The sequence below is a fragment of the Anolis sagrei genome, chromosome 13 (assembly GCF_037176765.1).
Source record: "Anolis sagrei isolate rAnoSag1 chromosome 13, rAnoSag1.mat, whole genome shotgun sequence".
NCBI classification, from domain to species: Eukaryota; Metazoa; Chordata; class Lepidosauria; order Squamata; family Dactyloidae; genus Anolis; species Anolis sagrei.
In genome coordinates, this window is record NC_090033.1 from 17,802,359 (window position 1) to 17,816,765 (window position 14,407).

Below are 14,407 nucleotides of genomic sequence, written 5' to 3' on the forward strand. Positions count from 1 at the left end.
GTGACCTCATGGACCAGCCCACGCCAGAGCTCCCTGTCGGCCGTTACCACCCCCAGCTCCCTCAAGATCAGTCCAGTCACTTCAAGGATGCCATCCATCCATCTTGCCCTTGGTCGGCCCCTCTTCCTTTTGCCTTCCACTTTCCCCAGCATCATTCCCTTCTCTAGGCTTTCCTGTCTCCTCATGATGTGGCCAAAGTACTTCCACTTTGTCTCTAGTATCTTTCCCTCCAGTGAGCAGCCGGGCTTTATTTCCTGGAGGATGGACTGGTTGGATCTTCTCGCAGTCCAAGGCACTCTCAGAACTTTCCTCCAACACCACAGCTCAAAAGCATCGATCTTCCTTGGCTCAGCCTTCCCTAAGGTCCAGCTCTCACATCCGTAGGTGACCACAGGGAATACCATGGCTTTGACTAGGCAGATCTTTGTTGCCAGTCTGATGTCTCTACTCTTGACTATTTTATCGAGACTGGACATTGCTCTCCTCCCAAGAAGGAAGCGTCTTCTGATTTCCTGGCCACAGTCTGCGTCTGCAGTCATCTTCCCACCTAGAAATACAAAGTCTGTCACGGCCTCCACGGTTTCTCCCTCTATTTCCCAGTTGTCAATCATTCTTGTTGCCATAATCTTGGTTTTTTTGACGTTTAGCTGCAACCCGGCTTTTGCGCTTTCTTCTTTCACCTTGATTAGAAGGCTCCTCAGCTCCTCCTCGCTTTTGGCCATCAGGGTGGTGTCATCTGCATATCTGAGGTTGTTAATGTTTCTTCCAGCAATTTTCACCCCAGCTTTGCGTTCCTCAAGCCCCGCACATCCTCGCATGATGTGTTCTGCATACAAGTTAAAAAGGCTGAGTGAGAGTATGCAGCCTTGCCGTACGCCTTTCCCAATCTTGAACCAGTCTGTTGTTCCGTGGTCAGTTCTGACTGTGGCTCCTTGGTCCTTGTACAGATTCCTCAGGAGAGAGACAAGGTGGCTTGGGATGCCCATCCCACCAAGAACTTGCCACAATTTATTATGATCCACACAGTCAAAGGCTTTAGAATAGTCAATGAAGCAGAAGTAGATGTTTTTCTGAAACTCCCTGCCTTTCTCCATTATCCAGCGGATATTGGCAATCTGGTCTCTCGTTCCTCTGCCTTTTCTAAACCCAGCTTGAACATCTGGCAACTCTCGCTCCATGTATTGCTGGAGTCTTCCTTGCAGGATCTTGAGCATTACCTTACTGGCATGAGAAATAAGGGCCACTGTACGGAAGTTGGAGCAGTCTTTCGCATTTCCCTTTTTTGGTATGGGGATAGAAGTTGATTTTTTCCAGTCTGATGGCCATTCTTGTGTTTTCCATATTTGCTGGCAAATGGCATGCATCACCTTGACAGCATCATCTTTTAAGATTTTAAACAGTTCAGCTGGGATCCCGTCGTCTCCTGCTGCCTTGTTGTTAGCAATGCTTCTTAAGGCCCATTCAACCTCACTCCTCAGGATGTCTGGTTCTAATTCATTCACCACACCGTCAAAGCTATCCTCGATATTATTATCCTTCCTATACAGATCTTCTGTATAGTCTCGCCACCTTCTCTTGATCTCTTCAGCTTCTGTTAGGTCCCTGCCATCTTTGTTTCTTATCATACCAATTTTTGCTTGAAATTTACCTCCAATGTTTCTAATTTTCTGGAAGAGGTCTCTTGTCCTTCCTATTCTGTTGTCTTCTTCCACTTCCATGCATTGCTTATTTAAAAATAGTTCCTTATCTCTTCTGGCTAACCTCTGGAATTGCGCATTTAACTGGGCATATCTCCCCTTACTATCACTGTTTCCTTTTGCTTTCCTCCTTTCTTGGGCTACTTCCAGTGTCTCAGCAGACAACCATTTTGCCTTCTTGGTTTTCTTTTTCTTTGGAACGTACTTTGTTGCCGCCTCCTGAACAATGTCGCGGACTTCTGTCCATAGTTCTTCTGGGACTCTGTTTACTAAATCTAGTCCTTCAAATCTGTTCTTCACTTCCACTGTATATTCGCTAGGAATGTTAGTGAGATCATATCTAACTGGTCTGTGTATTTTCCCTGATCTCTTTAGTTTTATTCTAAATTGGGCAATAAGAAGTTCGTGATCTGAGCTACAGTCAGCCCCAGGTCTTGTTTTCACCGACTGGATGGATGTCCGCCACCTTTGGCTGCAAAGGATGTAGTCAATCTGATTTCGGTGTTGACCGTCTGGAGAGGTCCATGTGTAAAGCCGTCTTTTAGGTTGTTGGAAGAGAGTGTTTGTTATACACAGTGAGTTTTCCTGGCAGAATTCTATCAGCCTGCGTCCCGCTTCATTTTGTTCTCCCAGACCATGCTTGCCTGTGATCCCAGTTGTCATTTGACTTCCCACCTTGGCATTCCAGTCTCCTGTAATGAAAATAATGTCTCTTTTTGGTGTATTATCCAGTAGGTCCTGCAGATCCTCATAGAACTGATCTACTTCTGCTTCTTCAGCAGCTGTGGTTGGGGCGTATATTTGGATCACTGTGATGTTGAAAGGCTTTCCTTGCACTCGAATTGAGATCATTCTGTCATTTTTTGGGTTGTATCCAAGCACCGCTTTAGCGAATTTCTTATTAATTATGAAGGCTACTCCATTTCTTCGATGTTCCTCTTGTCCGCAGTAGTAGATCTGGTGGTCTTCTGATGTGAAGTGGCCCATTCCAGTCCATTTCAGTTCGCTGACCCCCAGAATGTCTATCTTTAGTCTTGACATCTCACCAATAACAACATCCAATTTGCCCTGGCTCATAGATCTTACATTCCAGGTTCCTATGGTGTGTTGATCTTTAGAGCATCGGATTCGTCGTTTGCCTCCAGTACCGTCGGCCGCTAGCCTTCCTTTCGGCTTTGAGCTAGCTGCGTCATCACATCTGGGGCTAGTTGAACTTATCCTCTGCTCCTCCCCAGTAGCATTTTGGCCATCTTCCGACCTGGGAGTCCCATCTTCCAATGGCATACCGACATATCTCTGGTTGTACTGGTCCATTTAGTTTTCTTGGCAAGGATACTGGAGTGGTTTGCCATTGCCTTCCCCAGGGATCACGCTTGGTCTGACCTCTCTGCCACAACCGTCCCGTCTTGGGTGGCCCTTCACGGTTTCGCTCATGACATCATTGAGGTGCTCAAGCTCCAGCGCCCCGACAAGGCGGTGATCCTTTGCTGGAGATATTATATATATTATATATTATATTATATTATATTATATATAATATAATATAATATATAATATATTATATATATTATATATTATATTATATTATATTATATATTAATATATTATATAATATATTATAATATATACACACTTGTGGTTTCCTAGATCATGTAGATAGATGCTAATATTGTATTATTTATATTCAAGCTTGTGTATAGCCTTTAGTTCTGATATAGATAGATAATTATATTTATTATATTAATATACTATTATTTTCAAGCTTGTGGTCTCCTGTAGACTTTAGATCTGATATTATATTATATTATATTATATTATATTATATTATATTATATTATATTATATTATATTATTATACTATTATTTTCAAACTTGTGATCTCCTATAGACTTTAGATCTGATATAGATAGATTATATTATATTATATTAATTATATTATATTAATATACTATTATTTTCAAGCCTGTGGTCTCCTATAGCCTTTAGATCAGATATAGATAGATTATATTATTTTATATTTATTATATTATATATTATTTTCAAGCTTGTGGTCTCCTGTAGCCTTTAGATCTGATATTATATTATATTAATTATATTATATTAATATACTATTATTTTCAAGCTTGTGGTCTCCTGTAGCCTTTAGATCTGATATTATATTATATTAATTATATTATATTAATATACTATTATTTTCAAGCTTGTGGTCTCCTATAGCCTTTAGATCTGATATCGATAGGTTATCATATCATATCATATTAATATACTATCATTGTCAAGCTTGTGGTCTCCTAAAACCCGTAGAACCTATTTATTATATTAATATATTGTATTATTTTCAACTCTATATATATTGGAGCTTTCCCATTAAGATCTTAAATCTCCTTTGTGAGTCAAACAGACAAGACATACATTAACTTTAACTTCACCTTTATATAGATAGATAGATAGATAGATAGATAGATTCCTTGAGTTGGAAGAGACTCCAAAGTCCATCCAATCAAACCACCTAGATAGATAGATAGATAGATAGATAGGAAGATGGGAGATAGATAGACTGATTGAGAGACAGATGGATGGATGGATGAACTGGTAGGTAGGTAGATGATAGATAGATAGATAGATAGATAGATAGATAGATAGGAAGATAGATTGATTGACAGATAGATGGGCAGATGGATGGATAGGTATATAGATAGATAGATAGATAGATAGATAGATAGATAGACTGATAGACTGATAGACTGATAGATTGGATGGATGGACGGACGGACAGGTAGGTACGTGGATGGATGGATGGATAGATAGATAGATAGATAGATAGATAGATAGATAGATAGACAGATAGATTGAATGGATGGATGGATAGACGGACAGACAGGTAGATAGATGATAGATAGATAGATAGATAGATAGATAGATAGATGGATAGGTAGACAGATAGATAGATAGACAGATAGATAGATAGATAGATAGATAGATAGATGGATGGATAGGTAGACAGATAGATAGATAGACTGATAGATAGATAGATAGATGGATGGATAGGTAGACAGATAGATAGACAGACAGACAGACAGACAGACAGACAGACAGATAGAAGGATAGGTAGACAGACAGATAGATAGACTGATAGATAGATAGATAGATAGATAGATAGATAGATAGATAGATAGACAGACGGACGGCTGGGTAGGTAGGTAGAAAAATAGATAGATAGATAGATAGATAGATAGATAGGAAGATGGGAGATAGACTGATAGGTATATGGATGGATGGATGGATGGATGGATGGACGGATGGACCGACGGATAGATAGATAGATAGATAGATAGATAGATAGATAGATAGATAGACAGACGGACGGCTGGGTAGGTAGGTAGGTAGGTAAAAAAATAGATAGATAGATAGATAGATAGATAGATAGATAGGAAGATGGGAGATAGACTGATAGGTATATGGATGGATGGATGGATGGATGGATGGATGGATGGATTGATGGATGGACAGATGGACCGATGGATAGATAGATAGATAGATAGATAGATAGATAGATAGATAGGATGGGAGTTAGACTGAGATGGATGAATGGACAGATAGGAAGATGGGAGATAGATCGGTAAATAGATGGATGGATAGGTAGGTAGGTACGTAGATGGATAGATGGATGGATGGATGGATGGATGGATGGATGGATGGATGGACAGACAAGTAGCTAGGTAGATAGATAGGTAGACAGATAGATAGATGGACAGATGGATGGATAGGTAGATAGATAGATAGATAGATAGATAGATAGATAGATAGATAGACTGATAGATAGATTGGATGGATGGATAGATGGACGGACAGAGAGGTAGGTAGGTGGATGGGTGAATAGATAGATAGATAGATAGATAGATAGATAGATAGATAGACTGATAGATTGGATGGATGGATAGATGGACGGATGGAGAGGTAGGTAGGTGGATGGGTGAATAGATAGATAGATAGATAGATAGATAGATAGATAGATTGATAGATTGATAGATAGATAGACTGATAGATAGATTGGATGGATGGATAGATGGACGGACGGAGAGGTAGGTAGGTGGATGGGTGAATAGATAGATAGATAGATAGATAGATAGATAGACTGATAGATAGATAGATAGATAGATAGATAGATAGATAGGATGGATGGACGGACAGATAGATAAATACATAGATAGGTAGAGTCCCAGAGTGGGAAGAGACTCCAAAAGGCATTCAGTCCAACCCCATAATTACATTGATCAAGAGCAAGATAGATAGATAGATAAGATGGATGGATGGATGGATGGCGTGCGCTAGCATGGAGGAGTCTGCCCTCGGCACAGAAAGTTTGGGAAGTAGATGTTCCGGGTGCGGAAGGGGGCTGCGCGGAAGCAGAGGCTGGCGGCCTTGTCGCACTCGCAGGTCATGCGCTGGCACAGGGTTTGCCCACCTGGGGAACAACACAACAACAAGTAAACAAAGGGTTGTGCAACTGCGTGGTTGCCGCTGCCTTCCTGCGAAGCTAAGAGAGAGTGGCTTTCCCAATGCTCTTTCTAGCCATAGTCCCTGCTGGCGATGTCCGTCTTTCTTCCCTTCTTTCCTCTCATACACCTTCTCTGCCTGACCTTCCTTCCTTCTTTCCTTTTCTCCTCCTTCCTTCCTCCCTCCCTTTCTTTCTCTTTTTGTACGTTTTGTCCTTTCCTTTCTCAACCCTTCTTTTTCTTTCTTTTCCCTCCCTTCATCCCTTCTTTTCCCCCATCCTTTCTTTTTCCTTCTTTCTAGCCTTATACCCTTCCCTCCTTTTTCTTTCTTCTTCCCTCTTTCCTCCTTCTCTATCTTTTGTTTCTCTTCCCTTCTTTTTCTTTCTCTTTCATCCCTCCCTCCATCCCTTCTTCCTTCCTTCCTTCCCTTTGTATTCCCTTCTTCCTTTTGCTATACCTCCCCTTCCCTCCTTTTTCTTTCTTCTTCCCTCTTTTCTTTTTTCTTCCCTCTTTCCTCCTTCTCTCTCTTTTGTTTCCCTTCCCTTCTTTTCCTTTCTCTTCCATCCCTCCCTCCATCCCTTCTTTCTTCCCTTTCTATTCCCTTTTTCTTTTGCTATCCTTCCTCTTCCCTCCTTTTTCTTTATTCTTCCCTTTCCTCCCTTTCCTTCTTTTTCTTTCTTTTTCATCCCTTCTTCCTTCCTTCCCTTTCTATTCCTATCTTTCTATCCTTCCCCTTACCTCCTTTTCCTTTCTTCTTCCCTCTTTCCTCATTCTCTCTCTTTTGTTTCCCTTCCCTTCTTTTCCTTTCTCTTCCCCCCTCCATCACTTCTTCCTTCCTTCCCTTACTATTCCCTTCTTTCTTTTGCTATCCCTCCCCTTCCCTCCTTTTTCTTTCTTCTTCCCTCTTTCCTTCCTCTCTATCTTTTGTTTCTCTTTCCTTCTTTTTCTTTCTCTTTCATCCCCCCCTCCATCCCTTCTTCCTTCCTTCTCTCCCTTTCTATTTCCTTCTTTCTTTTTCTATCCTTCCCTCCCCTCATACCTTTCCCCTTCCCTTTTTCTTTTTTCTTCCCTCTTTTCTCCCTCCCTATCTTTTGTTTCTCTCCTTCTTTTTCTTTCTCTTCCATTCTTTTTCTATCCTTCCCTCCCTTCATACCTTCCCCCTTCCCTCCTTTTTCTTTCTTCTTCCCTCTTTCCCCCTCTCTATCTTTTGTTTCTCTCCCCTTCTTTTTATTTCTTTCATCTCTCCCTCCCTCCCTTCTTCCTTCCTTCCCTTTCTATTTTCTTCTATCTTTTTCTATCCTTCCCTCCCCTCATACCTTTTCCCCTTCCCTTCTTTTTCTTTTTTCTTCCCTCTTTCCTCCCTCCCTATCTTTTGTTTCTCTCCTTTTCCTCTTCCATTCTTTTTCTTTCTCTTTTATCCCTCCCTCCATCTCTTCTTCCTTCCTTCCCTTTCTATTCCCTTCTTTCTTTTGCTATCCCTCCCCTTCCCTCCTTTTTCTTTCTTCTTCCCTCTTTCCTCCCTCCCTATGTTTTGTTTCTCTTCCCTTCTTTTTCTTTCTCTTTCATCCTTCCTTCTTTCCCTTTCTATTCCCGTCTTTCTTTTTCTATCCTTCCCCTTCCCTCCTTTTTCTTTCTTCTTCCCTCTTTCCTCCATCTCTATCTTTTGTTTCTCTTCCCTTCTTTTTCTTTCTTTTTAATCCCTTCTTCTTTGCTTCCCTTTTATTCCCATTTATCTATCCTTAACCTTCCCCTTCCCTTCTTTTTCTTTTTTCTTCCCTCTTTCCTCCCTCTCTATCTTTTGTTTCCCTCCCCTTCTTTTTCTTTCTCTTCCATCCCTCCCTCCCTCACTTCTTTCTTCCTTCCCTTTCTTTCTTTTTCTATCCTTCCCTCCCCTCATACCTTTCCCCGTTCCCTTTTTCTTTTTTCTTCCCTCTTTCCTACCTCCCTATCTTTCATTTCTCTCCTTCTTTTTCTTTCTCTTCCATCCCTCCCTTCATCCCTTCTTTTTCCTTTCTGTTCCTTTTCTTTTCCTATCCTTTCCCTTCCCTCCTTTTCCTTTTTTCTTCCCTCTTTCCTCTTTCTCTTTCTTTTCTCGTCCCTTTTTTCTCTTTCTGTCCTTCCTTCTCCCATAGCTTTTCCTTCCCTCCTTTTCCTTTCTTCCTCCCTCTTCCCTCCGTCGCTCCTATTGCTTTTGTCTTCCTTTTCCCTTCTTTTTCTTTCTCTTCCCGGCTTTCTCTTTCTTTTCCCCTCACCTTTCCTTTCCTTCCTTCTTTTTCTTTCTCTTCTTTTTTTCTTCTTCTCTCCCTTTCTTTCTTTACTCATCACTTTTTCTTTCCTTCCCTTAGATCTTTCCCTTCCTTTCTTTCCTCTTCTATTCCATTCCCTTCTTTCCCCTTTCTTTCCTTTCCCTTCCCTCTCTTTTCCCTTCCTCCCTTCTTCTCAAGTCTTTCACCTTTTCCTTTATTTTCCTCCCTTACTCTTCTCCTTTTTTTCCTTTTTTCTTTCCTTCCCTTTCTTCCCCAGTGACATCACAGAAGGCCACTTCACCCAGCAACAGGTGAATAGATAATTATTATATCCTACCGCAAACTATGGTTCCACTCTGGAAAAAATACGAATAAATCTCCATTTTGGGGTTGCATCCGAGCTCAGACATCTTTCCGTAGCAGCAGTCGTGGACCTGGCAGCACCTGGAAAAAGGGGGAAAATGCAGTTAGAAAGGATTAGCTACTGGCCTATAAATTTGTATACATGTAGTGCTCAGGTACAGCCACAAGAGGGCAGTGTACCAATAGAAAGGATCAGCCTTTAATTATACATATGAATACAATGTTCAGATGCAACCACAAGAGGGCAGCATAGAGATAGAAAGGATCAGCATCTAGGTCAGCATGTATGCAATGCTCAAGTGCTGCCAGAAGAGGGCAGAATAGAGATAGAAAGGATCAACCTCTAGGTCAGTATGTATACAATGCTCAGATGCTACCACAAGAGGGCAGCATAGAGATAGAAAGGATCAGCCTCTAGGTCAGTATGTATGCAATGCTCAGGTGCTGCCACAAGAGGGAAGCATAGAATAGAAAGGATCAGCCTCTAGATCAGTATGTATGCAATGCTCAGGTGCAGCATAGAGATAAAAGGGATCAGCCTCTAGGGTCAGTATGCATACAATGCTCAGGTGCTGCCAGAAGAGGGCAGCATAGAGATAGAAAGGATCAGCCTCTAGGTCAGTATGTATGCAATGCTCAGATGCTACCAGAAGAGGGCAGCATAGAGATAGAAAGGATCAGCCTCTAGGTCAGTATGTATGCAATGCTCAGATGCTACCAGAAGAGGGCAGCATAGAGATAGAAAGGATCAACCTCTAGGTCAGCATTTATACAATGCTCAGATGCTACCAGAAGAGGGCAGCATAGAGATAGAAAGGATCAACCTCTAGGTCAGCATGTATACAATGCTCAGATGCTACCAGAAGAGGGCAGCATAGAGATAGAAAGGATCAGCCTCTAGGTCAGTATGTATGCAATGCTCAGATGCTACCAGAAGAGGGCAGCATAGAGATAGAAAGGATCAACCTCTAGGTCAGCATGTGTACAATGCTCAGATGCTACCAGAAGAGGGCAGCATAGAGATAGAAAGGATCAGCCTCTAGGTCAGTATGTATGCAATGCTCAGATGCTACCAGAAGAGGGCAGCATAGAGATAGAAAGGATCAACCTCTAGGTCAGCATGTATACAATGCTCAGATGCTACCAGAAGAGGGCAGCATAGAGATAGAAAGGATCAGCCTCTAGGTCAGTATGTATGCAATGCTCAGATGCTACCAGAAGAGGGCAGCATAGAGATAGAAAGGATCAACCTCTAGGTCAGCATGTATACAATGCTCAGATGCTACCAGAAGAGGGCAGCATAGAGATAGAAAGGATCAACCTCTAGTTCTATATATTAGGCCTGTTTGATCAAGAAAAAATTTGTTTCTAAATTCGATTCTTAATTGGGGTGTTTTTTTGTTTCGATATTAAAAATATTTACAAAACTTTCCAAAATTTTTTTTTGTTATTTACGAATTTTCGTTATTATTTACAAAACATTTTAGAAAAAAAATTTTTCTTGATCAAACAGGCTAAGTGTGAATGTTGCAGTAATGGTCACCTTGATTAGCATTGAATGGCTTTCTCCCACCCTGGACATTCCATAGATATTATTCCATAGATATATAACTCACCATTTGCCTAGTTTCCAACAGACCTCTGAGGATGCCTGCCATAGATGTGGGCAAAATGTCAGGAGAGAATGCTTCTGGAACATGGTCATACAGCCCTGAAAAGTCACGCAGGAGCCAGAGCCGGATGGCGCGCGGAGGCCGCTTGTGAGCGCGCGCGCGCCATCCAATGGGCTCCGGAGGAAGAGGAGGAGCCAGAGCCGGATGGCGCGCGGAGGCCGCTTGTGAGCCCGCGCGCGCCATCCAATGGGCTCCGGCTCCTGCGCCCCCCTCCTCCTCCTCCTCCTCCTCCTCTTCCTCCCAGCTGGGAGGAAGAGGAGGAGGAGGAGGAGGAGGAGGGGGGCGCAGGAGCCAGAGCCGGATGGCGCGCGGAGGCCGCTTGTGAGCGCGCGCGCGCCATCCAATGGGCTCCGGCTCCTGCGCCCCCCTCCTCCTCCTCCTCCTCCTCCTCCTCTTCCTCCCAGCTGGGAGGAAGAGGAGGAGGAGGAGGAGGAGGAGGAGGGGGGCGCAGGAGCCAGAGCCGGATGGCGCGCGGAGGCCGCTTGTGAGCGCGCACGCGCCATCCAATGGGCTCCGGAGGAAGAGGAGGAGCCAGAGCCGGATGGCGCGCGGAGGCCGCTTGTGAGCGCGCGCGCGCCATCCAATGGGCTCCGGCTCCTGCGCCCCCCTCCTCCTCCTCCTCCTCCTCCTCCTCTTCCTCCCAGCTGGGAGGAAGAGGAGGAGGAGGAGGAGGAGGAGGAGGGGGGCGCAGGAGCCAGAGCCGGATGGCGCGCGGAGGCCGCTTGTGAGCGCGCACGCGCCATCCAATGGGCTCCGGAGGAAGAGGAGGAGCCAGAGCCGGATGGCGCGCTCAGCAGCAGCCTCCATGCCATTAACGAGCGGAGCTTCAGCTCGTAAAATACATGGGGCTGCTGCTTCGATATTTTTAAACCCTTCCGGGTTTAAAAATATGTTTTGATATCGCTTCGGATATGCAAAAAATAACGATTTTAATACGAATTAACGAATTAACGAAACGAAACCGACAGGCCTACTATATATATATCAACCTCAATCAACCTCATATATATATATATATATATATATATATATGTCAGGATCCAGTTCCCGGAGCCCAGACTTTGGCGCCGAAAACTAGACTCCTGACGTATCACCCTGATAAGGACCCTGCAGCTGGTGGCCTTGGAGGAAGGCAGTGGTTTGAGGCGGGAAGCTTTTGCGCGGGGTTTTGGGTTTGGTGGGAGTCTACCTTTCGAACAAGTGGGAGTGTATCTAAGGGGTTGCCTGCTGCGACCAGGCAATCCCGGCTTTTTCTGTGTCTGAGTATCTGATAGTAAAGTTCTTTGTTTGATTACGATGGAAGTCTCGTGTCATCATTGAGCCCAGCTGTCGTGAGCTGACATATATATATATATATATATGAATGCAATGCTCAGGTGCAGCCACAAGAGGGTGGCATATAGAAAGGATCAGCCTTTAGGTCAGTATGTATGCATAGAGATAGAAGGGATCAGCCTCTGGGGTCAGTATATTTGCAATGCTCAGGTGCAGCCACAAGAGGGCAGCATAGAGATAGAAAGAATCAGCCTCTAGGTCAGTATGTATGCAATGCTCAGGTGCAGCCACAAGAGGGCAGCATAGAGATAGAAGGGATCAGCCTCTAGGTCAGTATATTTGCAATGCTCAGGTGCAGCCACAAGAGGGCAGCATAGAGATAGAAGGGATCAGCCTCTAGGTCAGTATATTTGCAATGCTCAGGTGCAGCCACAAGAGGGCAGCATAGAGATAGAAAGAATCAGCCTCTAGGTCAGTATATTTGCAATGCTCAGGTGCAGCCACAAGAGGGCAGCATAGAGATAGAAGGGATCAGCCTCTGGGGTCGGTATATTTGCAATGCTCAGGTGCAGCCACAAGAGGGCAGCATAGAGATAGAAAGGATCAACCTCTAGGTCAGTATATTTGCAATGCTCAGGTGCAGCCACAAGAGGGCAGCATAGAGATAGAAGGGATAAGCCTCTAGGTCAGTATATTTGCAATGCTCAGGTGCAGCCACAAGAGGGCAGCATAGAGATAGAAAGGATCAACCTCTAGGTCAGTATATTTGCAATGCTCAGGTGCAGCCACAAGAGGGCAGCATAGAGATAGAAAAGATCAACCTCTAGGTCAGTATATTTGCAATGCTCAGGTGCAGCCACAAGAGGGCAGCATACAGATAGAAGGGATCAGCCTCTAGGTCAGTATATTTGCAATGCTCAGGTGCAGCCACAAGAGGGCAGCATAGAGATAGAAAGGATCAACCTCTAGGTCAGTATATTTGCAATGCTCAGGTGCAGCCACAAGAGGGCAGCATAGAGATAGAAGGGATCAGCCTCTAGGTCAGTATATTTGCAATGCTCAGGTGCAGCCACAAGAGGGCAGCATAGAGATAGAAAGGATCAACCTCTAGGTCAGTATATTTGCAATGCTCAGGTGCAGCCACAAGAGGGCAGCATAGAAATAGAAGGGATCAGCCTCTGGGGTCAGTATATTTGCAATGCTCAGGTGCAGCCACAAGAGGGCAGCATAGAAATAGAAGGGATCAGCCTCTGGGGTCAGTATATTTGCAATGCTCAGGTGCAGCCACAAGAGGGCAGCATAGAGATAGAAAGGATCAGCCTCTAGGTCAGTATATTTGCAATGCTCAGGTGCAGCCACAAGAGGGCAGCATAGAGATAGAAAGGATCAGCCTCTGGGGTCAGTATATTTGCAATGCTCAGGTGCAGCCACAAGAGGGCAGCATAGAGATAGAAAGGATCAACCTCTAGGTCAGTATATTTGCAATGCTCAGGTGCAGCCACAAGAGGGCAGCATAGAGATAGAAAGGATCAACCTCTAGGTCAGTATATTTGCAATGCTCAGGTGCAGCCACAAGAGGGCAGCATAGAGATAGAAAGGATCAACCTCTAGGTCAGTATATTTGCAATGCTCAGGTGCAGCCACAAGAGGGCGGCATAGAGATAGAAAGGATCAACCTCTAGGTCAGTATATTTGCAATGCTCAGGTGCAGCCACAAGAGGGCAGCATAGAGATAGAAAGGATCAACCTCTAGGTCAGTATATTTGCAATGCTCAGGTGCAGCCACAAGAGGGCGGCATAGAGATAGAAAGGATCAACCTCTAGGTCAGTATATTTGCAATGCTCAGGTGCAGCCACAAGAGGGCAGCATAGAGATAGAAGGGATCAGCCTCTGGGGTCAGTATATTTGCAATGCTCAGGTGCAGCCACAAGAGGGCGGCATAGAGATAGAAGGGATCAACCTCTAGGTCAGTATATGTGCAATGCTCAGGTGCAGCCACAAGAGGGCAGCATAGAGATAGAAGGGATCAGCCTCTAGGTCAGTATATTTGCAATGCTCAGGTGCAGCCACAAGAGGGCAGCATAGAGATAGAAAGAATCAGCCTCTAGGTCAGTATATTTGCAATGCTCAGGTGCAGCCACAAGAGGGCAGCATAGAGATAGAAGGGATCAGCCTCTGGGGTCGGTATATTTGCAATGCTCAGGTGCAGCCACAAGAGGGCAGCATAGAGATAGAAAGGATCAACCTCTAGGTCAGTATATTTGCAATGCTCAGGTGCAGCCACAAGAGGGCAGCATAGAGATAGAAGGGATAAGCCTCTAGGTCAGTATATTTGCAATGCTCAGGTGCAGCCACAAGAGGGCAGCATAGAGATAGAAAGGATCAACCTCTAGGTCAGTATATTTGCAATGCTCAGGTGCAGCCACAAGAGGGCAGCATAGAGATAGAAAAGATCAACCTCTAGGTCAGTATATTTGCAATGCTCAGGTGCAGCCACAAGAGGGCAGCATACAGATAGAAGGGATCAGCCTCTAGGTCAGTATATTTGCAATGCTCAGGTGCAGCCACAAGAGGGCAGCATAGAGATAGAAAGGATCAACCTCTAGGTCAGTATATTTGCAATGCTCAGGTGCAGCCACAAGAGGGCAGCATAGAG

At 44.2% G+C, this 14,407-nt stretch overlaps 1 protein-coding gene across 1 annotated transcript in view; it reads right to left on the minus strand.

Moving 5' to 3' along the window:
• Window positions 1–6,025: 6,025 nt before the first annotated feature.
• The window catches only part of LOC132764965 (group IIE secretory phospholipase A2-like), a 35,638-nt gene continuing 27,256 nt past the window's right edge, over window positions 6,026–14,407 (minus strand). Inside the window, exons 3-4 of the mRNA XM_067472899.1 lie at window positions 8,777–8,883; window positions 6,026–6,162 (exon numbers count right to left, since the gene is read on the minus strand). Coding sequence (XP_067329000.1) covers window positions 6,026–6,162; window positions 8,777–8,883 — 244 coding nt within the window. The remainder of the gene's footprint in view (window positions 6,163–8,776; window positions 8,884–14,407) is intronic.